Source organism: Zalophus californianus, chromosome 4 (genome assembly GCF_009762305.2).
Source record: "Zalophus californianus isolate mZalCal1 chromosome 4, mZalCal1.pri.v2, whole genome shotgun sequence".
Lineage (NCBI taxonomy): Eukaryota > Metazoa > Chordata > Mammalia > Carnivora > Otariidae > Zalophus > Zalophus californianus.
Window position 1 is genome coordinate 80,126,146 of NC_045598.1, and position 26,841 is coordinate 80,152,986.

Below are 26,841 nucleotides of genomic sequence, written 5' to 3' on the forward strand. Positions count from 1 at the left end.
GATAGTAAAATAATTCTTTACTTTCATCAGGCTTTAACTGAAAATTCACATTCTGTTCAATTATAAATGTAGGCAACAGGCCACAGAATTATTAATAGTATCTGTGACTTTGTCGTCAATAAAAATCACAGATATTTTTATAACATATTATGGGGTTACGAGTAGCTCAACATGCCATTTGTGCTTATCACTGCTTCAAAATTATAGTTGTTATTAGGACAGCTGCTGGGTCTGGTTATTTAATGTGTTAGTAAAGAAATACACATATCACAAATTTTTAAGATGATAACCATATTTCAATATGATTGGTTGCATTTGTATTCTTGTTTTAGGCATTTAAATACATGATTCTGAGAAGGGGTCTTTGGCCCCCAAATGGTTAAGAACTCCCCTTTCTAGAGTGGCTGTTGTCCATGCCACCATCTTTGTCTTTGGTAAATTGATACTTCACTTCTTCCTCAGAGCTCTATTTTCAGGAGCAGGGCCAAGGCTCAGATGTGATACCCATGTGGCCAGATGATAGCAGTTGACTATGTGGTGTTAACATTACCAACTTCTCATTTATTCCCCTACTTTCCTCCTTCTGAGCTCCTGGAAGCTACAGACTGTTTATTTTATTTGCTGTTAATTTCCCAACCACATATTATACTGTTTGGCACATAGTAGACACTTAGAAAATATTTAATGAATTGTGATAGTTTAGGAGGAAATAGATTTTTTTTTTTTGCCCCATTTGAGTGAATCTGGGCTTTAAGATCATTTTTTAAAGTGAAAGAAAAATCTGGTCACATTCTGAAGAGTTTATTGCATTATAAAAGGTATTTACAAGGCATTAGGAATGTTTTTTAGGAACTAATATTAACCAGTTTATTGTCCAGCAGCTCCGCTTATCGGGGAACGGTAGACTCTCATAACTGATTTTTAAAAAGTATTGTTATCATTAAACAAAAAGAGAACTGGAATTCTCCAAAGGCAAATATAGCCGCAGAGAGATAAAGTTAGATTAAGGAAAGAGATTAGCATGTGTGCTGGGAGTGTGTATAAGTGTGTGGATGTGTTTTTGTGTGTGTCTCTGTGTATAAAGAGACCCAGCCCGACTGAGAGAGTCTTTAGAACTGTAGTTGCCTTGGAGATTATTTTTCAATTTAATTTAACAAGTATTGAAACTGAAGCACAAAGAGGTTAAATGATCAGTGACCTCCTAATTGCTAAATCCAATAAAGCCTTCCTGGACCTTATCTTACTCGACCATGCTCCTGCATTTTATGTTGTTTACCTTCTACTTTTTCTGAAAGTCTGTGCATATGCTGTTTGTACCACCCAGAATGCTTTCCTTTCCTGCTCCTTTCTATCTCTGCCCCCTACCCTTCTTCCAGAAGAACACAGCTTTCACACCCACCTGGTCTCCATCCTTTAAGTAGAGCTTTGCTCTAGTTCCGTGTTTATCAAATTTATTTTTCATTCTTGCTATCCTTAAGTAGCCTTTTTAGACATTTAAAAAAAACTCTCCTCATTCTCTCCTCCACCAAAACCTGGTGTAATTTTAGGACCACAGATAGACTATAGATCAGTTGATGTACTCTAACCTTCTGCAGGGAAACAAACCAATATAATATCCAAGAACCAATTTCCCCTCTCTGGGAGTTGGATCACCCCTGCTGAGAATGCATACTCTTGTGGAATTCAAATGTCACCAGACTGTGGATTCAAAAGAGGTTGCGAAGGGCACCAACTTCTAGCCATTTTGCTAACAGAAATTCCAGTCTTTCCTACAGGATTTCTTCCCTCCCCCAACTTTTCAGGAGTGTTTATCTGTTTTGTATAAAAGTAGGTTTTGTTCTGTCTGTCTGTTTCTACCTGTGGGGGAACTGGGAACACAGTCACTATCTCAAGGATGGACTGGAAGAGAATTGTTCTCCATTTTGTCTTTGGTCATGACAGTCAAGCCCAGTGAAATGCAGCTGGTGGGCAGTGACTCTCAGAACCCTCTTGTTGCTTCCACAACTGCCTAGTGGGCGGGAAGATGGTCACCCTCACTGCTCTTGCTGCTGGCTACAGGTGCCCATGTTTACTGACTGGCCTTTGCCCAGGTCTCTGATAGAGTAATTGCTCAGGCAAGTGTGCTATTTGGTGATACTAACTCTTTTAATTCCCATCTTACACAATTGTGTTCTCTGGGGTGCATCTGAGACACCAGGTCAACTATGCAACTATCCCACCGTCTCTCTGCCCTCCAAGTTTGGCCCATGCTGTTCCATCACCCTGGAATGTTTTTCTCCTTTTCAACTAGATAACTCTACTCTCAGTTACCATATTATGATATCATTTCTTTCAGGAAGCTCCTCCAATGCTCCCCCACAGTCTATGTGTGGATACTCTTCCTGCAAGCTCCCCTGGTAACTTGTATTCCTAGAGTTATTATATGACAGACTGCTTATTTTTCTGTATATCCCATTATCATTCAGGCTCCTTACATGCAGAAAGCATGATGGTTTTGAGGTTTAGCAAGTGAAAATACAAGATGCCCAGTTAAATTTGATTTTCAGATAAACAACGAATATTTTTTTAGTATAATTATGTCCCATAATTGAATATTTGCATATGGGGCATATGTATTTGAATATGGGACATACATATACTAAGAATTATTCATTATTTATATGCCATTCTAATGTAACTGGCCATCCTGTCTTTTACCTGGCAATCCTAAGAACATGTCATGTTTTACTGTATTCCTGGAGCCTAGCACAGTACCAGTCATCTAGGAGACACTCCATAAATCCTTACATAGTGGATGAATTTCTTTTAGAAGCTGGTGATAGAGCAGGGAACAAAACAAACAGAGGGTTTGCCTTCTTGGAGGTTATATTCTAGTGGGTGAATATAAATAATAAATAAATAAAATACATAGCATGTCAGTGTTAGTAAGAGCTATGGAGGAAAATGAAGCAGAAAAGGGGATATAACATGTCTAACATAGGGCTGATTTTTCTTCTTGTCAAACTTGCTGTATGTTCATTCTTCCTCATTTCAGCTGATGGCAACTCCATTCTTATAGCTGTTTAGATCAAACCCCTGGAAAGTCATCCTTCCTCTTTCTGTTATAGTCCTCATCCAGTCTGTTAGGAAATCTTATTTGTTCTCCCTTCCAGAATCTGACCACTTGTTACCATCTCTACTAAGAAGTCATTGGTCCAAGCCACCATCAACTCTCACCTGGATTACTGCAGTAGCATCTGGGATGGTGTCACTTCTTCTGCCCTTGTCTCTGTATGCCCCATTTTCAACACAGCAATAGAAAGAGATTTTTTTTTAAATCTAACTCAGATTATGTCATTCCTTTCTTCAAAACATTCCAATGGCTCCCTACTTTCCTCATTTTAAAAACCAGGTCTTCAAGGATCTTCATGATTCAGCCCCATTATCTCTTTGATCTCAACTCCTGCAACTCTTTCTCACTAGGGTGACTGACCAACCATCTCAGTTTGCCCTGGATGCCCTGAAAGTCACACATCCCAGGAAAACCCTGAGTCCCTGGCGAACTTGGACAGTTAGTTGCTCACCCTATCCATCACTCTAGCTGCTGTGCCTTTTTACTGTCCCTCCAACATACCAGGCACACTCCCACCTCTGGCTTTTGCACTTGTTCTCCCTGTTATGAACATTCTTCTCCCTATATCTAAGTCACTAATTCCTTTCTACCTTCCAAGTTTTGTTCAGATGTCATTCCTCTCAATAAAGCTTGCTTCCAAAACCCTATTTATAATATAATTTAAACTCCTTTCACATGCCCTCTGAACAGTCTGACAAATGCTCCTTGACCTGCCCCTGTTTTATTTCCAAAGCATTTATCCATCTCCAACACACTGTATAATTAAGGTGTCTGTGCTTATTGTTTATCTCTTCCTTTTAGAATCTAGGGCCCATGAAGGCAAGAATCTTTGTTTTGTTTACTTATTTGTCCTAAGCACCTAAGTACCTGGCTCACATTGGCACTGGATAAATATCTGGTGAATTGAACTGAAAAGGGATTGGAAGTTGTGGAAGAAATTGCAATGATAATGGTCAGGGATGAAGGTGATATTTATGCAGAGATCTGAAGAAGGGAGGGAATGAGCCATGTGAATCTAGGTGGAAGAAACATCCAGGCACGTGGAAGAATGAGTACAAATGTCACGGGGCAGGAATGTGCCTGTCATGTTTGCAAAAAGCAAGGAGGCAGTAAGACTAGAGTAGAGTGGTCAAGACATGGTGGGTAGGAGATGACGTAGGTGACTGGATGGCAGTCCAGATGATGTAGAGATGTAGTCATGACCATTATTTGGCTTTTATTGTGAGTAAAATGAGACGCCAACTGAACAGTTTTGGGGAGAGTGGTGACGTAATGTGATTCAGCTTTAACAGCTTACCCTAATGACTGTGTTGACAATCAGCTATAGGGAGCAAGGGTAGAAGAAGGAAGGCCAGATATGAAAGGGAAATGAATCAAGAAAGAGATGATGTTGGTTTATATAAGATTAGCAGCTGACAGTAGTGAGAAATGACCAGATTCTGGATAAATTTTGAATTGAAGCTGACAGGAAATGTTGATGATCTGGATGTGAGGTGTGAGAAAAAAGAAGAGTGAGGAATAATTTCTGATTTTTTTTAAAGTAAATTTTTCCTTGCAGTATAATCATGCATACAGAAACATGCCCAAATCGTGAGTGTAGAGCATGGTGAATTTTTCTCAAAGGGTCAATACTCATGTAATCACCTCTTCCAGCAAGACATAGAACATTACCAGCCCCTGCTATGCTGCTTCTCAGCCATCATCCCTCCTTGAATAACCATTGTCGCTGATTTTTTTCCCACTAAGCACAGCTTAACCTGTGTTCACAAGTTTTGATGTCATGTTTTCATTATCATTTAGTTCAAAATATTTTCTAATTTCTATTCTGACTTCTTCTTTGACCAATTTCCAAATATTTGGTGGATGTTCTAGTTTGTATCTGGTTACTGATTTCTTGCTTAATTCCACTGGTTCCAAGAATACATTAATGGTTTCAATATTTTGAAATGTTGGGGGACTTAGGAACTCAGTTTATGGCCCAGAATATGGTCAGTTTTGGTAAATGTCTCACGTTTCCTTATTAGATGGAGAATTTTATATCTGTCAATTAAATCAAGTTTATCAATATATTATTTAGCCCATTAACAAGTCAGGAAATGACAGATGTTGGCGAGGATGTGGAGAAAGGGGAACCCTCCTACACTGTTGGTGGGAATGCAAGCTGGTGCAGCCACTCTGGAAAACAGTATGGAGGTTCCTCAAAAAGTTGAAAATAGAGCTACGCTATGACCCAGCAATTGCACTACTGGGTATTTACCCCAAAGATACAAATGTAGTGATCCGAAGGGGCACGTGCACCCCAATGTTTATAGCAGCAATGTCCACAATAGCCAAACTGTGGAAATAGCCAAGATGTCCATCAACAGATGAATAGATAAAGAAGAAGATATTATATATATATACATATATATATATATATATATATATATGTTTAAAATGGAATATTATGCAGCCATCAAAAAATGAAATCTTGCCATTTGCAAAGACGTGAATGGAGCTAGAGGGCATTATGCTAAGCAAAATAAGTCAGTCAGAGAAAGACAATTATATAATCTCACTGATATATGGAATTTGAGAAACAGAACAGAGGATCATAGGGGAAGGGAGAGAAAAATGAAACAAGACAAAACCAGAGAGGGAGATAAACCATAAGAGACTCTTAATCTCAGGAAACAAACTGAGGGTTGCTGTAGTGGAGGGGGGTTGGAGGGATGGGGTGGCTGGGTGATGGACATTGGGTATTTGCTATGGTGAGTGCTGTGAATTGTTAAGACTGATGAATCACAGACCTCTCCCCCTGAAACAAATAATATATTATATATTAATAAAAAATATATTATTTAGCCTGATTGTTCAGTGAGTAATTTTTCAAAGTTTATTGAAGTCTCCTACTATAATTGTGGACTTAATCTCTTTCTATATTTAGTTCTGTTAATTTTTGCTTTACTTTTTTGAGAGACTGAGTTTAAAATTGTCATATCTTTCTAGAGTAACTTTTTTTTTTACTATTTAAAAAGTTATTTTATTGTCAAATAAATCATACACACAAAAGAGAGGTAATGTATCACATATATATAGTTTAAAGAATAATAGAAAAATAAGAGTCTGTGAATCCACAACACAGCTTAAAGATAGCCCTGTTCTTGTTTATGTTCCCGCCTAGTTCTCTCTCACACCACGATCCTGGATTTTTTTCCTAAAGATTTATTCATTTGAAGGAGAATGAGAGCGAGCGAGCGAGCGAGAGAGAGCATGTGAGTAGCGAGTAGGGAGGGGCAGAGGGAGAGAAGCTTCAAGCAGACTCCCCACTGAGTGCCAAGCCAGACTTGGGGCTCCATCTCACAACCCATGAGATCATGACCTGAGCTGAAACCAAGAGTCAGCACTTAACTGACTGAACCACCCAGGCATCCCTATCTTGGATTTTTTGTTAATTGCTCTTGCTGTTAAAAAGAGTCTTATCATAATTATAAGCATCCCTAAATTATGGTTTAGTTTTATCGTTTTTTCATCTCCACATCTGGCAGATTAACTTTTAAATACCATTATGAAATGTCCCTTTTTATGTTTAATGATAGTGTTTATATATCTCTCCACTCTTTCTCTGTAATTTCAGATGTGCTTATTTAGCAATGTACAGTTGAATTTTTATTTTTTCATTTAGTTGAACAAACTTTATCTTTCAGTTGAAGTATTTAGTCCATTTACATTTAATGTAAGTAATGTAAGGATATATTTGGGATTATATTTACTGGATATAACAGCATGCATCTTTAATGAATAGAGTCTAATACAAATTACCACTTCTCAGATAATGCTAGGATTTAATAACATATTAATTCCATTTATCCCCTTTGGCTATGAGAATTATTGCTCCTCATGCATTTTAATCATGCATCTTAAACTTCATATATATTATTGCTTTGTAGTCAATAGTCATTTATATTTATACTCATACATACCTTTCTATTGCTCTTCATTCCTTCCTGAATTTCTGTCTTTCCATCTGGGATCATGTTCCTCTTGTCTAAAAACCCCTTCAGTATTTCTTTCTTTCTTTTGTTTTTTTTTTTTTTTTTGATGTCTGATCTGATCGTATTTATTTGTCACTCATAGAAAATCTCATTTTTGACTGGACTCAGACTTAGAGGTAGAAGATCTCAGAGAGGACAGCCTCTGTCTCTTGGCAATCTGTTCCTGGCGTTTTTCTTTGGCCTCCTTCATTCTCTTGGCCAAAAGTTTAGCATATTCTGCAGCCTCTTACTTATTTTTCTTAGGGCGCTGCTTCTTCAAAACAATACGCTGCCGTTTGTGCTGGAGGACTCGTGGAGTAACAAGACGCTGAATCTTAGGTGCTTTGGTTCTAGGTTTCTTCCCTTCTTTGTTTAGGGCCTTTCTCACAACATACTGGTGGACATCATCTTCTTTAGAGAGATTGAAAAGTTTGCGGATTCTGCTGGCTCTTTTGGGCCCCAGGTGACGAGGCACAGTAGTATCAGTGAGTCCAGGAATATCCTTCTCCCCCTTTCTTACAATGACCAAGTTGAGAACACTGAGATTGGCATCCACAATGCAACCCCGAACAGATTTGCGCTTTCTCTCTCCAGTCCGCCTGGGTCTATAGCAGGAATGCCCCTTACTCAGCAGCAGGCAGACACGACCATGGGTCAAGACACCTTGCTTCATGGGGAAGCCTTGTTTGTCATTGCCACCACTGATTTGGACCACATAACCCTTCCATTCTTCACCCAGAGCATCAGCAGCAACTTCTGTGGCCATACGCTTCTCATAAAAGGTACGAAGTTTGCGTTCATCGTCCACTTCAATGAGTTTCTGGCAGCCAGTAGCTGGGAAAGAGATGTTCAGCTTCATCCTGAAGCAGCCTACTGCCTCCGAGGCGCCACGAAAAAGAGCACCCCTTCAGTATTTCTTTTAGTATGGGTCTGCTGACAACAAATGCTCTTTTTTTTTTTTTTTGATGCCTTTGTATCTGAAGGATGTTTTTACTGTGTATAGACTACTAAGTTGTCAAAATTTCTTTCAGCACTTAAGATGCATTCTATTTTCTTCTGGCTTCCAAGGTTTCTGTTCAGAACTTAGTTGTCATTGTTGTAGCTCCTTTGAAGGTAATATGCTTTTTCATCTGGCTGTTCTTATGGCTTAGTTTTTGTCTTTGCCATTTGGCAGTTTTATTGTGATGTGACTAGTAGCTTATTTATCCTGCTTGAAATTGATATCTTTTGTCTGTTTTAGAAAATTCTCAGACATTGTATCTTCAAATGTTGCTTTGGCCCCCATTCCCTCTTGAACGTACTTCTGGATATCCAGTTACACTTATATTATACTTTTGCCATCACTCATGTGTCTCTTGCACTGTTTTTTATATTTCCATTCTATTTTTGTTGTTGTTGTTGTCTTTTGGGCTAAATGTTTTCTACTGAGCTATCTTACAATACTAATCCTCTTTTTACCTGTGTTTAATCTGCTATTAAACCCTTCTGTTGACTTCTTAATTTTATTATTTATTTATTTATTTATTTATTATTTTTTAAGCTTTTATTTATTTATTTGACAGAGAGAGCACAAGTAGAGCGGCAGGCAGAGAGAGAGGGAGAAGCAGGCTTCCCGCTGAGCAGGGAGCCCGACGCGGGGCCCGATCCCAGGACCCTGGGATCATGACCCGAGCCGAAGGCAGACGCTCAACCGACTGAGCCACTCAGGTGCCCCAAGCATGGGTAATTTTAGAACTCCAATTAAAATAATGCTCTTAAGCCTACAAAATAAGCAAATCTAAAGCTTAACATCCAGGACTTTCCATACATCAAAAAACTAGTAATTGAACAGTTACAATAATTGATTAAAATAATATGATCTATAGATGTCCAAGAGGATTTAACTATTTTCTTCTAGTTTTAAGCTCACACTAAGCTTCCACTACCCATTTTATTCACTTAAATTATCTCCTCTGCCAGCATTAATTAGTTCATAAGCAAAGGAGCAAAAGCCACAAAAGTCAAATTTTATTTCATTAACTTAAATGCTGAAGAAAATGTGTATTTCAAATCTTTAATTAAACTCATTTATCTGAAACATGTTTACACACAGGACAGATAGAGGATTTCAAGTAACTTATGGTAGAGTCCACTGTCCATTTAAAAAATATGCTTCTTTCTCCCACAAAAACTCCATGTTGAAAGGCAAAAAAATTTTCTTTTATACTACATAAAAGCTAGATGCAAACTTCTGATGTATATTTACTTCACTGTCAACTCTGATGCTGAAGCTGGGAGGCAGAGATGTCCATAGTTCGGTTAAATGATGCAAATAATAAGCTTCCGTTTCTCTGAGATATAAATTAGAAGCCTTCATTCACTGTCTATCACAGTAGTACCAGACTTGATTGACTCTCACATCTGGTCACTTCTTCTTCTTTCCTTTCCCTTTTTTACTTCCCTCTCCTTGCTGAAGACTTTGGTCACCACCTCCTGTTTTTTGTGTCCTTGGTTTTAGTTTGGGTATCATTTCTGCTACATACAACATTACTGACTTACGTGATGGGAACTGTACGAGACAGAGGCTGCCATCTTCCTGTTTGAGCTGGAACCGGACTCTGCCCCTGTACTGAACATCACGATTCCACTCTCTAGAGTACATTTTATTTTTCTCAAGGAATACATTAAGTCCAACTGCTGAGCACACATCTTGAATCTCAGTAGCTGTAGGATTTTCAACAGCTTTACTTATGGGGATTCGCCTCCCCTCTGCGATGGTCTTCTTGTTATTTAAATAAGCAGGATAGATACAAATGAACCTGTCCTGATCGGCCGGGGTGGGGGGGGGGGGCGGGGACCGAGCGGCAGCACAAGCCATCTTCACCCAGGCCCGCACAGAGCCCACCCAAGACCTCCCGGGGAACGACCAGCCGGAATTCGGTTCTTGACTTCTTAATTTTAATTATTGTATCTTTCAGTTCTAGAATTTCCACTTGATTATTTTTTAATGGATTCCATTTTTTCTAGTGAAGCTATCTTGTCATCTATGTTTAAAATATATTTATCCATGTTTGATAACTTTGATATCTGAATTATCTGTGACCCTATTTCTATTGTCTTCCTTTTTCTTTTTTCTGATTTCTTGGTATGTCAGCTAATATTTTGTTGAGTGCCAGAAACTTTGCATGCAAAATTATAAAGGCTCTGGATGGTGCTATTTTTCTCTAGAGAGGGTTCACTTTATATAATGGTAGGCAGCTGGAATAAGAGCAGAGCAACTCAATCCAATCAGTCTATGACTGGAAATAATTGGGTCTCAGAATTTGTAAGGTTGTAGATTCATCTGCTTGGTTCAACCTGTAGGCTGCGTAATCTTGGACAAGTACATAATATTTCTATTCATCACTTTTTTCATTGATAGTACAGGGAAAATAATAGTACTTTCCTCACAGCGTGGTTAAGAAAATTAAATGAGTTCATATATGAAAAGTACTTAGATTAGTACCACAGTAAGTGGTTAGTAAGTGTTTGTTAGTGTAGCTAGTAAGTCTTGCCCTGATCAAACAAACATCCAAGACCAAAATCTTCTCCTTCCATTCCTGCATTTAACAGATATTAATTTGAACGGCTACTGATGGAACTCAATACGTGGAGAAAGATTAGACCTTTTTGGAGGATAGGAACAGGAAATAGGATGGAAATGTAAAACACTTAAAAGCTTTTGCTAGATTGATTATAGTGTCAAAGATATAATGTAAGCATCTCAGTGTTGGCCCATTGTTAACCAGATAATTTCCTACATGTAATTCAGTTAGTTCCCATAATGTTAAGTGGAGTTTCAAGGTGCAAGTCTTGCACTGTGGAGGTTATTTTAAAGACTGGTCAATTTCCTACTTGCTGTCTCTGAAGTGGGAGTGAGGAGTGGTTAGAGAAAGCAAGCCTCAGGAAGAAGGAGTAAATAGTTTCTAACCTTCTCCCCATTCTATCTCCTGGGCTTTGTTTTACTTCCTTTTGGAGCAGTGCATTCTTGATGTAGGTTCCAGGAAAGGTGTTCTATCAACCATGAATTAGACATAATTTCATTAGAGAATTTCCCAACTAATGTTTCTTCTTCACTTTTATAAGAATCATCCTAGTAGGATCATTCTAGTTTGATCGGATTCAAGGTACCTGATTATGCCACAGACACTGTACATGAAGCAATCTGTGTTTTGACTGGTGATAAATTGATAATCACCTAGCTGGCTCAGCCAGTCCACAGAGAGGCAGTTAATATTGTGAAACTTCAATAAAGTCGGCTGTCAATGCGATAGATATTACAGGTGAACTCCTTGATCTCTCATTGTAATCCTTTGAATCTCTGTTATCCATCACTCTATAATACATTTGTTTAGGAGGAAAATAAGCTTCTAAAATCTCACCATCAAAGTGAGTCTCCACAATAACAATTCTAAATCTGACATACAAGTCTCAACAACACTGTCAGAACACTGTTTAGCTATCAAATTTAGTGAGGTGCTGTACATTTACAGAAGGATGGCAAGAGATTGAAAAGCGTTCCCCTTTGTTTTCTTGGACAATAAAAAACTTGTAGAAGCATATCCTTTTCCACTCCCCTTACCAACCAGCCCTTTGAGTAACTTGGTATTAAGCTTCTGAAATTTTCCTACTGCTAAGCGTTAAGTGGTACAAAGAGTAAGAATTAGATTACAAAAGGGTACAGCTTTATACTTATGAATGGAAGCAAAACTCTGAAGAAGCAAAATACCGACAGATGTTTTTTATTTATGAAAAAGGATTAACTTCTTTTTTGTTTTAGTTATCTTTAGTTTTGTTTTAGTTAGTTACTTGGTTTCATTGTCAAAATGAGTTAGTACCTCAGTAATTCTTCTCAGAGAACTTTTACCCACAAAGGCCAAAACTCAAGAGTAAAACTAGTTGTGGCTCCACTTAGCATTTCTAGGGTGTTACCTTTTAGGAAGAAGACATTTACTCTTCCCATGGTATATTTTGAATTTATATGAACATTCTAGTGAATGATCTTATTGTGTGCAGTTTAGTCTCCTGAGGAAAGAATTTTCTTCTATTTAATCTCAGGAAATGGGATCAGCTCTGCCAAAGTATTATAGAACCCAAGGAAACACTTCCTGTATTTAAGTTAAGCAGCTTTAAAATTGCTTAAAGGGGTCTTACTAATTAGAATTCCAGTGGAGAAAGCTTGGGAAGGTTTCAGAATGCTGTATCTGAATCCACTTCTTTTCCGCTCCTGGTGGGAATTTTGAAGGGATTTCACGTCGTTTCCCTAGGAGGTCAATTACAGACCTACTTTCCCCAATAATTTTTTAATTCCTTATTCTCAAATATTAAATACACAAAGGAAAATATAGTCTTTAAGCTATGGTATGAGACATAGTGATTGAATCAAAGGTTTCTTATAGTTTCAAAAAAAATTTGGTTTTCTTCATCTTTATTCAGAATAGGCTGGGAGAAGTGTGGAACTAAAAGTTTCTGAGGATATGGGCTTCCTGACAGCAAGCTCCTTGAGGACAGGGACATGTATCGTAACTTTTCTCAGAGCAACTTGCACAATATTTTGTGCAAAATTTACATTCAATAAATATGTGATTAAATCTACTGATTTCTGTTGCTTGGAAAAATACTTCTCACTTAGGTATTCTAGAGCAGCCTGATTGTTTTGAAAGAGAAGGATCGTGTCAGAACGTGTTTCAGGCAATCTTTAGTGTGTTTTACTTGTAGTTGATCTCTCGTGCCAGTTGGACCTTCCTGGTGTGAGTGGAATGTTGCTAACTAACAGAATGTTTGCTCTGGCTTTTGAACCTATCATAACTAAATTTAATGAAAGGGCTGGAAAGGAAGGGAGGCAAACATAAGATTAATTTTTTTTTTACATATGGTACATTATTATTTCCAAAAAGAAAATTATATCTAACATTATAATTAAAGCAAATTTTCACAGACTTATTGGAGGCATTGTGTAATATTTTTAATCACAGTAATAAGCAGTAAGTTGAAATGCTCAGAAAGGAAATAGTAATAATAGCTAATATTTATTGATTACTTAGATGAGCCATGTTCTTAACTTTTAGGAACAGTGCCTTCCAGAGCCGAGTCACATTTGCCATTTTTTAATTCAACAACAAGGTGACCAACTGTATTTTAGGTCCAACATAATTTCTTTCGATCCTGGGTATGTGAGGCTATGTTCATTTTCATAGTCATGTTAAAGGTTTTGGACCTTTTAATAGCATCTCATCAGATGCTTCTAAGGACCTGACAGGAAATTCTGTGCCCCATTTACCTTGTGTCTTTAAGCCACATTCAGTTCTCCATTCTGGGACATCTTCAGTCATTGGACTCTGAGGAATTTGAAGAGCTCACCAAGGCACTTCATTTTGTTAAATGCTCCCAGTGAGGCTTCATGTGGTATGTGGAATTTCATTAATTTGGAACTCAGTGTCATTGCATTCAGACAAGGCCAGTCTAGAGGGCAGAATTTCAGAGGAATTCATAGAAAGGAGGATGCTGGAATACGCAAAGGAGGAACATAGGGGTAATATACCGATATTGTTATTTACCACACAGAAGATGAGCTTCAAGGGATTTTTAAACCATTTTAAACCTTTGGTATAAAAAAAGCTGATAGATAAATAAATTTATTGGATTTGGGAAAGACATATGGTTCCTGCATCCTGACACACAGTGACAAAGTTGTAAGCAGATAAACAAGAGAGCAGAAGAACTCACTCTCTTTCTCAGTACTCTCTGAGGCTGGTGCATAGTAAGCTTCCAATTAACTTTTGTTGAGGGGATGAAAGAAATTGCTATGAAGGAAGATTTTTTTAGGATACTAAACCAAAATACCAAACCATGATCATCTCAAAAGAACGTTAACTCTGGATTTACTTGTACAAATGAGGAGGACAGTGTGAGAGGCAATGGGGACAAGTAATAAAATAAATGCTTGTTCCCTCAAGATTCAGTGTGCCCATTCACTAGCACACTTTACAGTATAAAGGAGGCTAGTATAAGTGGGGACCTGTGGAGCCATTAAGCTTTTGTTCGATTTTTAAAACTTTTTTGTTTGCTTATTTGCCCCCTACCCTCAACCATACTCCTATGTGAGAATAATGGGGTGTGATAATCTTAGACGAGTCACTTGACTTGGATTTTTCATCTCTAAGGAAATGGGGTTGTAACAGGTGAGACTTGACATGTTTTTGAGGTTTTATCTTGGATTTTTTCTTTCTTTCCCCTTCTCTCTTACTTGCAACTCACCTCCCCACAGTTTTATTTATTTTTTATTTATATTTTATTGGCTCATCCCCAAATTATAAAATCTCTAGGAGAATATACTTATGCTTGTCTTTGCCATTTACTATTTGATTAGAGCCCAGAAACTGTGAGGTTATACCATTAACTTGTAAATTTCTGTCTGATGGAAAAAATAATCTCAAAGATTTAATTAATTACCCTGAGGACATTAACCAGTTTTGTACCTAACCTTGCAGTTTTATTCTATCTTTCCTTTATTAGAATTGCCTGTAAACCCAAAGTCCTCAAGTGCTCTTTGTTTTTATTTATTTTTTATTTTTATTCAAGTATCATTAACATAGTGTTATATTAGTTTCAGGTGTACAATATAATGAGTTGATAATTCTATATATTTCTCAGTGCTCATTAAGATAGGTGTACTCTTAATGCCCTTTTTGAACTAATTGGGTTGTATATATGTTGGTGTACACAGATTTTCTGATTTTAAGACTTAGCTGCAAATGGAAAGAGCACAGAAAGAAAATGAGAGATTGATTGGGGTGAGGTGGTGATGTATAAAGGGGCAGTTGAAGAAAGACTGATTCCCTGGTCCCTTATTTTAAGGAATTTAATAAGATGAAGATTGGAATTCCCAAGAGGAGAGACAGAGCAATGGATTTCTTTCTGTAGTTAAGATATTATATAATATTCCTGGAAAGACCTGTGTGGATCCCAGCTCTGGCAGTCGCCAAGCAGGAGGGCTTCCCCTACCTGCTTCTTGTTCCCCACCCTGACTCATACACCTGACAGAGCGGCAGCCCACACTTCCCTTCTAGAAGTCTTGCGACAAGATTCTCAAGATGGAATGGTCTTTGAGAGAGAGATCAAAAGCCCCTCAGTTTACATTTGTCTCTCTATTTATTTCTCTAGGTTGAACAGGGATTTGCTTTTCCTTGTTTTAGGAATTACCCTATTGGGACAAACAGCTGTTGAGTTATATGATGCAGAAGAAGGGTTATCAAGTTTATCAGTCTGAATTCTCACTTTTTGAAAGCAATGTGTTCTGCAATTACTTCAGGTATCAGTTCTAAGTTTCATAAAGTTAAGCTTATTGAGTTTTGGGCCATTATTTCCAGTATGGAACACAGTAACATGTATGTAACATCTGAAAAGTCATTCCTTAAAAAATTACGAATAGCACCTTATTGTACATTAGGAGCTTCATGGATTTTTTAAAAAATGTATTTTCAAAAACTAGATTAAAAAACATAAGTTAGCTATATCCTCCAGTGAATTAGGAAACTCAAAATACTGTTTACTTGGGGCTAAAATAATCCCCAGTATACTTATCTACTTCTTGGGTCATACTGCATCCAGTCATGGTGGAATACTAGCTGGACTTCAGAGCTCTACCAGAGAATCACAGACTACAACTGGGGATCCAAACCGAAATGCTCAGGCGCTCTCAGTAAAAGAGGTCTTGGCATGCAGAAGATGCTCAATAAACATTTATTGAAAGACTAAAACAGAGGAAATTGCTAAGAGCATGGTAGAGGTGAGGGGGTCTCTGGCAACTTTATAAAGCACAGCAAAAGTAAACAATTACTTCATGCAGGAAACCATAGCACAGAGAGATTGAGGCGGCTGAACTAGGTGCTGTAGATCTAGCGCAGCCTCTGCTACAGACTTGTGTCTGTGGGCAAGATATTTTAACTTCTGTGAGCCTCAGTTTCCTCTCTCTAAGAGGAAGTGGCTTCTAAACTGTGGTTTTCCTTTTTCAAACTAAAGTTTCTGAAGAATTGTAATATACACAATAGGAAAAGTAGACCCCTTGGGTTGAATCAAGGAAGGCAGACTGTAGCCCTGCCTGCTCTGCCACCCCCTGGACCCCCTCAGCACACAGTTTGAAAGTGGTTGGACTTCCTCTGTGAGGCCCTCTCTGGCCATGACATTTGTGGGCGGTGTTAATAACCAGGATTCCAGGGAGCTGTCCGGAGGCCAGGGGAGGGCACTCAAGGGCATACTTTGAGAAGCACTACTTTAGAGTGTCTTCTTCTCCCCTCACACCTATTCTGGGCCCTTTGGTCTCTAAGTCAGTTGATGGCATCACAATCTATGTTGTCTCCTACACCCGAACCCTGGGAATTATCCAAGACTGCCCCCTCAGTGCCCATATCCACTAAGTCACCAACTGCTCTTGGTTTTCATCTCTGAATATTTCTGAAACCTACCATTTCTTCTGCAACCCCACTACCACCCCCAGGATTCAGGCCTTTATCCTCTTTCTCTTGGACAATCACAAAAAACCCTGACCAGTCTTCTGACCTTCAGTCTCAGTCCATCCCCATCTGTGCCACTCCTTAACAGAAGTATTTTCATTGCTCCCCATGGCCTAAAGGACAATCCCAATCTCCTTCAGAGGGCAGGTGGGCTCTCCATGACTGGCCCGACCCACCTCGACAGCCTCTACTCACATGTGCCATCTTGTCCTTTATGCTCTGGCAGGATCAAACTGCCCAAAGTTCTTCAGATATACCACATAGTGTTACACCCTCACCCTTGGGTCCTAGGGATTCTCCCCCTATCTTGCCCTTTACCTTTCTTTTCTATAGCTCCTTTTTCGTTTCTTTACGACTTTGTGCAAGTGTTATCCCTACAGAAGGCCGGCTAAGGGCCCCATTGTGTCTGTTAGGACTCTGCTTGCCACTACCACGTTATGTTAAAATTATCCAGATAGATATAGTTCCTCCATTAGATTGTAACTCACTGGAGACCAGTATTATTTCTTTTTATACCTCTTATTCCCCTGTGTCAAATACAGTGCCCATGAACTTCTCAGTAAGCAGCCTGTCATGGGATTATCTCTGATCTCAACACATCAGCTCACTGATTGGGTTTCCCATGAGATTAGTCAAGAGATGTAAGGGAATTCAGGGGCAAGGGAAGGGCTAATGTATAGTGTAATACTTGCAAAATTAAAAAAACCCAACTTTTTCATATAAATGCTATTCTAGTACTTATCATAAAGCTACTTAGAGCTTTAAAATTCTATTTTCTTTTCCTTTTAATAAACTGCATCATTTAAAGAGGAGGAAAGTCAAAACACACAAGTGAAAGATGGTAGGTAAATTTACTCAAGTAAGCCTTGGGTATTTTGAGTAAATTGCCAGTTGTTCCTTTGTCTTAGCATGAGCTTCATGGAGGGTGAATGCCTACCTTGTCCCCCAACCCTGGCACACTTGAGGATCAGGGAAGCAAGCTTCTTCAGTATATAATTCTCTCTTTCCTTGTCTAGCACCAAGGCTACCTCTAGCCTATATGACACCCTTGTGTGAATGAGGAAAAAGCAACTCCTCTGCAGTGATGCAGCCCCAAAGGCACAGGTTTAGCAACAGAACCATGACTTTGTGCTAAGACAAAGGTGACTGCCCTCTAGACAGATGGCCCCATAGGAAGGGAAGCTGGATTGGAGCGCCTCCACCAGGCACCTTTATGAAGGGCACAGACTTACGGTGCCTAATGCAAAGAGCAACACATTCCCTCCTTGTCCTCAAATGATAATCTGTTGCTGCCAACTAAGCAGGAAAAGGAATAGTCATGGTCTCTCTGAAGAGCATTTTGGTAGGTTTTCTTGTCAAGTCTAGCTTGCCGTTTTGTTGGGGCTAGATAGTGGCATTCTGTGGTGCTTTCTGAGCTGTGACCCAGAGAACTCCCTTCTTTGCATAGAATTGTCATTTTGTATAGCTCATTTTGCTAAGTGACGAAGCTGATTCTGTCACAACGTGAGCCAAACAAAATGGTGACCACTGGCTCATGCGTGAGGGATCTCTTCATTTCCACGCACCCTGGTAAGCGTTATTCACGAGCGGTTCATTATTGGTCTTTATGCATAAAATGAATGTGACATTTGAGACAGATGTTTATTGTTTGTTACATACATATATATATGTATTTTTTTTTCTCCAAAACTCCAGCTACTGAAATTGGCCAAAATTACCATCACAAAGCGCAGCTTTTGTACGTTTGGCGTTGCATTCTGATCTCTGACCTGTAGTAACAGCATTCAGATGTGGTGATCTACACATGGACAGACTTTTCTTTTTATTGACAGGAGGGATGGAGTTTCTTGAACAACTGTGCTCAGGCTGAAACAACTGCTGAGTTCCACCAGGGGCTGCTGTTGAACTTCTAAAAAATATATAATATTTTGGAGAAGAAGGGGGTTGGTGGTGGATGGGGAGGGAGGGATGGGAAGGGGGGAAGAAGAATAGAAAAAAAATCTTGAAAGAAAACCTGACATTTCTGTCTAAGGTGCTTTTGCTTTTGCTGATGCCACCCGTGGAATGTTTCGGAAGTGTCAGTAATAAATACTTCTCTCAGAAATCTTCTCATTCTATATCTCTGCATATTATACCCCAAGGAGAGTCATACAAAGACATAGCTGTCAGGGTCTAATTTTGGATCTGAAAACTATGGCGGTTGTCAGGCATCATTTCCCATGTGTGATATTTATCTCCTCTCACAAACAAACTGAGTGCCGGGTTTTTAATTAATTTCCAAGTGTCTCCCATGATAATTTCCCCCCTAATATATTAATACGACGATTTAAACCTTCATTCAGAGGCAGACTTTTGGTTGGAAATCACTAAAGGCTTAGATAGTGTTTAGTATTATCAATAAGTTACACGTTCTTTGGTTTGCAGGGAATCAATAAAGTTGCCCTTTCCTCATTTTTGTTTTTAGAGGCTTCAGTGGGATTGTATCTCTTTTAAGTATATTAGGGAAATCATGAGTGAGCTGATTTTGTTATTTTTCTTCTTGTGATTGGAGGCAGTACTTAGCCTGCTCCTCTTATTGCTTGTGGTAGAGTTACTTTAAGAAAAGTTCTTGATTTGATGAGAAGGGAGTGAATTTCCTTCTGGAAAGTATTCCCTTCAGAGAAACTTGATTTTTTTTTTTTTTTAAATAAAGGAACCAGAAATAGACTGTGGAGAGGGGCGTCTCCCTGAAATGTACAAATCAACTGGGGACAGCAAGTGAATTCACCTCTTCTTTCCCTGCCCAATCTCTCTTTCAATAGAAAATGTGGAATAAAAAGGATAACATAAAAATCCTAAGGACAGGAGGGGGATGGAGTTATAATGCATGTTTCTTAAACAGCATATTTTTAAAAGAAATGAAAATAATAAATTTGTGTCTTCCGTAGGAACTCACATTTGGTAGAATTTTATTTATTTTTTGGCTATGCTTCTATCTTTATTATTATTATTATTATTATTATACTCTTGGCTAAAAGGTTGCCCCAAATTTCATCAAGATATTTTTTTCTCAATTCACCTTTAAGATATTTGATTACTGGGGTGACAGGGCAGTCCTTGCAGAAATATTTATCTTTCTCTGAAAAGGACATTCCAACACCATTGGAAAATCATGACAATAAAAGGTAAATTCCTAAAGTCTTATATGCGGCTTCTAATTATTGGCAATCAAAATATTCAATTCTTGGAAATGCCTGAAACTCCTTCTTATAGGACTGCAGCTTACATTTGTTATTTTTTTTCTGTATGAGGGTTTATTTCTTTCCTTCTCTCTCCCAACTCCCAGCACCTGCTATACAAATGCTTTCCTTGGGTCCCTTAGGGAAATTTAATAACCAAATATCTATCTAGTGAGAGGGGAATTTTTTAAGGTTCAATTGCTCTGTTAATAATTTGTATTTTTTTCTGTCTTGCAGTTTCTATGTAAGTACCACAAAAATCAACCTTTTAAAAACAGATTGACTCTGACAGTTTTTATTTTACGTGATTTCCAAGAATTGGTATAGAAATGCCTCTTAATTGAAATAGTTCTCCTTTTTGGCTTTTATTTTATTGTCCTTTACTTCTTGACATCTTGTACATTAAATCAGAGGCTGTTTTAGAGACATGAAATGACAGCTTTTTCAGAGCCCGATTCTGGATCCTGATAGATCTGCACTTCTCAAAGCAGACAGGCTGCTCTCCACAGCCTCCAAGAACCGTCCTGCACGATGGGCACGTCACCTGGAAACACAACCATAAACTGCAGGTTAATCACCAAGGACCGACTTGTGTCAATTCTCCACTGCCCTGCTTCCCATCTAAGAGGAATAAAGCCAAGAACTTTTTTTTTCTATGCTATTTAATTTAACAGAATCTGGGCTCAACTTTAGTTGGAAATTATATTTCCTCTCGGCCACAATGGAGAGGGTACTCACGTAATTTAGTAGTGTGTTGTAAAGAAAAATCAAAGCGTCCTTGTGGAATATTTTCCCCGATTGCATCTTCCTGTGATGAGAGAATACAGAAAGTGAATGAGATGTGACACAGGCATGAACACAGAACCCATTTGTTACACTGAAATTCCGAGAAAAATGCTGTTTGTGGTACTATGATGTTTTGGAGTTAGAAAAGGGTTATTTGGGGGAAAATGTGTATTTATATCAGAGTCAGGAGGAATAAAAATGAGACAGGATGCAAAAATATGATAGCACAGGAAAGCACAGCTCCACAGACCAGACCAGTCCTCGTTGAAGGTAGCAGGCAAACATCTTATAGCCGGAACGCTAACAAGATGAGCATTCTGGATTTGTTTTTCAGTTCTAGCTAACTCTTTGTAACTTTACAATGTAAGATTCAGAAATTGGAGCCAATTACCATAATATGTGGTGGTTTGGTGGGAGCATGTTCTACATCAGACAGTTAAAAGGTTTTATTGCTATTAGGAGCATGTTAATGCCCTTGATAATGTCTCTACTTGCTTTGTAATGTCTCTCGCTGAAGTATAGAATTCTTTTATCTTCTTATTACATTATGCAAAAACTTGAATTGAAAAGATATTTGCAGGAACATTTAAAGTAGTGCATCAATCAGCTTCAAAGAAGAGAAAATGTTCTCGGAATAGCTTATAAAAGGATAACTGTCAGTTTTATTTTGGATGAACAAAGGCGGCAACGTAAAAAGCACTTTATTGTAAAAGCATACTGTGCAATTCAATAAATATGCCATATAAATATAAAAGAGAAGAAAGTTCATAATTATCTGATGACTTAAATGTAATTTAAGTAATACTTTTAAAATGCATCTAACAGTGAAGTACTCTTTTTCTTTTGGGTTTCGAGTTCTAGCCTCTAAGCCCCCATTAGGTGATAACTTAAATCTTTCTCTCTCTCTCTCTCTCTCTCTCTCTCTCTCTCTGATAACGTAAGGACTTGATTGGATTAGTCATGGTCCTGTTTTTAATATATCTCAGAATGATACAGAAAGGAGTGTGTGTGTGGAAAGCATTAGCAAAAATTTTAAACAGCCACTTAATGGTGCAAGCTTTTCAGAATGATTTGTTCTCGTCTGCGCGGTATTCAGTTGTTTCTCATCCTGTCATTGCTGCTATAAGACAATTTTGAATTTGAATGTAACCGTATTGTCACTTGAAATAGCATTTCCAAGTATTTTGTGTTTGTTAGGTAAATCTATTAGCATTGTAATTGCTGGACTTTCTAAATCAGGGGTGCTTTGTTACTTTGTTACTTTCTACGGAAGGATACTTGCACCCTTCCTTATATCTAGAAATATAGATATATATGTATATATATGTATAAATGTATATTATATGAAATATATATGTGTGTATATACACACACACAATTTTAGAAAGTTGACTTTTAACTGTAAATGCTAAATGTATAACCTTATTTTCAAATGTGTTTCCCAGGTGATAAACTTTAGCCTGATAAATGCTGCAGAGACGACTCTTTTTGACAAGGTTTATAAATCTACAATGTGAACTGTCTATTAAGAAAGTATTCAGATCCAGCACATGGAAAACATATGTAAATTTTCAGAATAGGAAAAAAACATCTTACAGAACTCAGTTTTTCTGTAATTTATGTTTCTACACATATCTATATGCATCTAGGCATGGACAGTTAGCTCCCTGCACATAGAAGGCACTTGATAAATATTTGTTGATTAAGTTTACAATATAAAAAGAAAAATATCCCAATCAATAAAACTCTGTCTTCTGTTTTGTAGCCTGACAAAGGGATGCTAATCTGTTATTAAATATAGGAATAGACATTTTTTCCCAGACTCAGGCCTTCTTAAGATTCAAAAAACTTCATTTGAAGTCAAGTAACCAGCCTAATTCACTCCCCCACACTGTTGTCGCTTGTAAAATTATATTAATCTTCGGAACATTTCTAAGAAATAATCTTCATTTATTTTAAAACTGTAAATATGGCACCTTGTAATAAAAAATCAATTCATAACTTTATTTGTAACATCATTTTGCTAGCGACTGATTTCTCATCACTATTGTACATGACGCCTAATTCATTAAAATAATGTTCTCATTTTACTGGGTTTCATCCAGGCTTTGTAGAAAACAGTCCTCAGTCGGCTGCTACTCTCTGATATACCCCATTTTCTCATCCCTCCTTTCTTTTGGCCTGTTTGGGAACACTCTCATTTTGAAAGTACAAGGAAAATTATTTCATAAAAGAAATTTAATAACAACAGAACTTCTGAGATTTCAAAAACGTAGAATTCTTAAGTTATTGAACTATGGGAAAAGCCGTAATTTATAACCAGCAAGTTAGTATGTTGTACACATCTGTGTACTGTTTCAGAAAATAAAGGTTGTTACTATAGCAACTGCCACATAATATGGAACATACGTTATTTGTGAGATGCCAGGCTTCGTGTTAAAAAAAAAAACAACAACTCCCTCCTCATGGCTACTCACTGATGTTTCAAGGATTCCACCTTTTCCTTTACTATTGTTGGGGATTCTCATTTCAATATTCTGTTATTTTAAATATTTTTCTTATTTTCAGTTTCCTATACTTTCGGAGTTTGTTGGCTAAATTAATAAGTTTGCATAGCACTGCCAGATTTGGTGATCCTTATTGAGACATTCTCTCCATTTCACTTTGATTTTTAAGGAATTCTACTTAATTTTTTAGATAGAGCAATAAGTGTGTAGTAAGGACACGTATAGCTACTGTGAATACACAGGTGATATGCCTAGTAACGGTTAATTTGGGCTGGCCCTTTCAGGGTTTTAAAATATGTATTGTACAACCATTGTGGTATTTGACCCTTTTTAAAAATAAAAATGTCACAAAGTATGTATCTACTTTATGAATATCATATTTCATCTGAAAATGTGTATGTCATACTTAATTTCATTTGAAACAATTGTTTAGACAGCACTGATCACTTCATGACGGGAAAACTTAACTCCTTTGTGGAGGGTAGATTTCCAGTCTTTCTTGTAAGTGGTTTGTCAAAGAACAAGAAAGTTGACCAAAAATTCCAAAATTTCAATTTTGGGAGAGATCCTTTTAGTTTTATAGGCAGAAAAATGAATCCATAAAAGAAACAAGGTAATCATGTAAAAAGGGGGCTCCTTTGATATGGCTGGACGAGGCATCGGGATGTCCAACTGGTTCAGAGTAAAAGTCGGAAAGCAACTTGACACTTAGAACAACGGTTTTTGATTTTTGTTGGGTCCACTTTGTGGCAGAGATTTTTTGATATGTAGATGTTCTGATATGATTGAATTTCTTGTGCATGGTGACTTTTTAGTATGGATTTCATATATAATTACGATCGTTGACATACTTTGTCAGCTTAGGGGTTCTTGGGGAGCAGTATCTGGGTTTCCCTTTGCACCAGAGAGGATGCTGGGTACTAGTTCTCCTTAGAGAAAACTACCTCTGTATCTCTGTGTCCAGAGATACTGTATCCAGACAACTATCTCTGTGTGCAGGATGTTCTGTGTCATCAAGATATGCTCTATCAACCCTAAAAACAAAACACTTCTGGTGAAAATGGCAGAATGAATAATACCTTTCCTTTTCTCGGAAAAAAACCACAACTTGATAGTTTAATCAATAAACATTTATTAACCATCTACCATGTGCCAGGCACCGTTTGGGGGGATAGAAAGATGAATAAGCGCTTCCTTGTCTCCAGGGAACTCACGGATCTAGTTAGGGAGAGAAGCGAGCCCCAAACTAGCCCAGCGAGGGCCATGGTGGGACCTAGCTCTCCGTGGGCCTCACCAGTCAACGTCAGCGACTTGACAGCAGAACAACAACAGCCAACATCTACTGAACACTTACTTTTTGACAGATACCTCAGGCGCGTTTATCATTTAATCCACACAATAGCGGTCTGAGGGTTTTACTGAAGAGAAACTGAGGCTGAGAGTGTCGGAGTCACTTGCTGGCCGTTAGCCGGCCGAGTCGGGATTCTCACGCCCGTTATAACTGGGACATTACGTCTTGACTACTTGTCCCCATCGGCGCTGATGGAATCCTTCTCCGAGGCACCTTCGTCTCTCACTGGGCTCAGCAGCATCTGTCTAATTGGCGTCCCTGCTGCCACTTGGCCCCCGCTGTCCGTCTCCACATGGCTCCCCACGTGGAGGACATGAAGCAGATCACGCGTCTTCCTTGCCTGGGCCCTTCCAGGGGCTCTTCATCACATGGGGACATAATGCAACTTTGCAGTGTCTGCAGTTTGCTGCCTGCCAACACCCCTTAAACTCAGTTCCTACTGCTTTCACCCAGCCTGCTCACCAGGCTTGAGACCAGAGGTGGGCGCGCTCTCTGTAGAGGGCCAGGTAGCAACTCTCACAGGTTTTTCAGGCCATACAGTCTCTGTGGGAACTCTGCTTTATAGCACGAAAGCTGCTGTAGACGAACGGATGAAGGTGGCTGTGTTCTAATAAAACTTTATTTAATAAACAGGTAGCAGGCTGGATTTGGCCCCTGCGCCATCATTTGCTGACCATTGTTTGGACTTACTATCCTTCCTTTGTTCCTCTAATATGCCAAGTCTTCCTACCTTAGGGTCCCACACTCTGTTCCCAGATCTTCCGTGGCTATTAGCCCTCACTGTGAATGAGAGACTTTAACTTGGCTGCCATATTTAAGTAGTGCTCTCTACCCCATCTGTACACCATATCACCTGTCTTATCGCCTTCATAGCTCTTAAACAGGCAAGATCCCATTGATTTGTTTTCTTACTTGTTTACCATCTGTGCCCCCTCTATAAGGTAGCTCCATGTGAGGAGGAATCGTATTTGCCTTGTTCACTGTGGTATTTCCACCGACTAGAGCAGAGCCTGAGGCATAGGATAGATGCCTAGTAAATACTTTGAGTTGAAGTACAAGCCTGTCTGAAACCAAAGCTTGTGCTTTTAATGATGTCTCAGTATTCCCTTTCTGTAAACATAAAGTCACACCCATGATAATATGAGGAATTGAGCACATCAGACCCCTAGAGGACCTCTGTGTCCTGGCAAAACCCCACCTCCCAAGTATTTCTGGTTGACCCAGGGAATATTTCTCATGGGCATGTGGGCAAGTCCGGTGTCTCACCCTGTGGCGTCCACTGAGTACTGACCCTTCTTATGCTGCCATCACTGCCTTTGCTGACACAGTTACCGTGTCCCCTGGGTGGCTTCACTTCAACCAGGCTCCTCTGTCACTTACATTGCTCTGCACTCACTGGACACCTTGGATGTCTTGCCACCTCGCAACTGGGTACCACAAAGGCCATGCAGAGATGGCCACGCCTCCTGATGGTCACTGCTGCTGTCGCTGCTGACAATCAATCTCTCTGATTGCCGCTGCCCCTGTCAAGCTCTGGAGCCTTCAGCTTCCTGTCCCACTGGATGCCACCATTTCAAAGTGCTGTGCTGCTTCTGGTCAATGGTAGAGGTGGGAAGAACACCTATCTTTTGTTTTCTCTCAACTTAGTGGTTCCAAGTTAGTGCTGCATGTGCCCCAAGGCTTTATAGCATTTTCAATTTTTTACTCAACTGTCATCTCTCTTCCTAATATAATAGCTGATGCTTATTATATGATGCTTATTGTATGACAGGCACTGTTGGGGAGCTTTGTATTCATTAACTTGTATAATTCTCATGACAGAACCATGAGGCAGGAATGCTATTATTACCATCTCCACTAGAGCTAGAGAGGTTAACTGACTCACTCAAGGCAACTAGTATGTAACAGAATTGAAATTTGAATGCAGGCACTGAGCTTTAGAATTCACACTCTCAAGGCCAGGCGATATGACTTGACATGTATCCGTGGGGATAGGCTGGGGACAGATGCAGGAGGCCAACCCCACACTGTCCTCTGATCCTCCCTTCCCCTGTCATCCCGGGGCTTGTTAGCTACTCAGTGACCCCTCTCGATGCCTCACGTGCACAATTCCTGGGTGCACACCATTGATTTCTAGATCTGTGCCAATACATCTGACCATAGGCACAAGGGAGAACTGCTCTCCCCACATCCTCCCCACAGGTCGAATAAGATGCTACAGTAGATGCTTGAAATGTGTCTGTAACGCAAAGGAAGAATCATGAACTCTTCAGGGAAAGAAGTGAAATTTGAACTAGACTCTGAAAGATGAATATGATTTTGCC

General features: G+C 38.9%; 1 protein-coding gene, 1 long non-coding RNA gene and 1 pseudogene across 2 annotated transcripts in view; 1 reads left to right on the plus strand and 2 right to left on the minus strand.

The window, feature by feature from the left end:
• The window catches only part of LOC113928515, a 28,420-nt gene extending 9,872 nt beyond the window's left edge, over window positions 1–18,548 (plus strand). The window contains exon 5 of the long non-coding RNA XR_003521910.1: window positions 18,351–18,548. This is a non-coding gene — a long non-coding RNA (uncharacterized LOC113928515). The remainder of the gene's footprint in view (window positions 1–18,350) is intronic.
• On the minus strand, window positions 7,235–8,004 carry LOC113928496 (annotated as a pseudogene).
• Window positions 9,427–9,991, minus strand: LOC113928505 (signal recognition particle 19 kDa protein-like). The gene has a single exon (XM_035727119.1). It carries the CDS (start codon window positions 9,980–9,982, stop codon window positions 9,530–9,532), a length of 453 nt encoding a protein of 150 aa, XP_035583012.1. The 5' UTR covers window positions 9,983–9,991; the 3' UTR covers window positions 9,427–9,529.
• Window positions 18,549–26,841: the final 8,293 nt, after the last annotated feature.

Excerpts from the sequence above, each read along its gene's own strand:
- LOC113928505 (XM_035727119.1), bottom strand. The coding sequence starts at position 9,982 with ATGGCTTGTGCTGCCGCTCGGTCCCCGCCCCCCCCCCCCACCCCGGCC.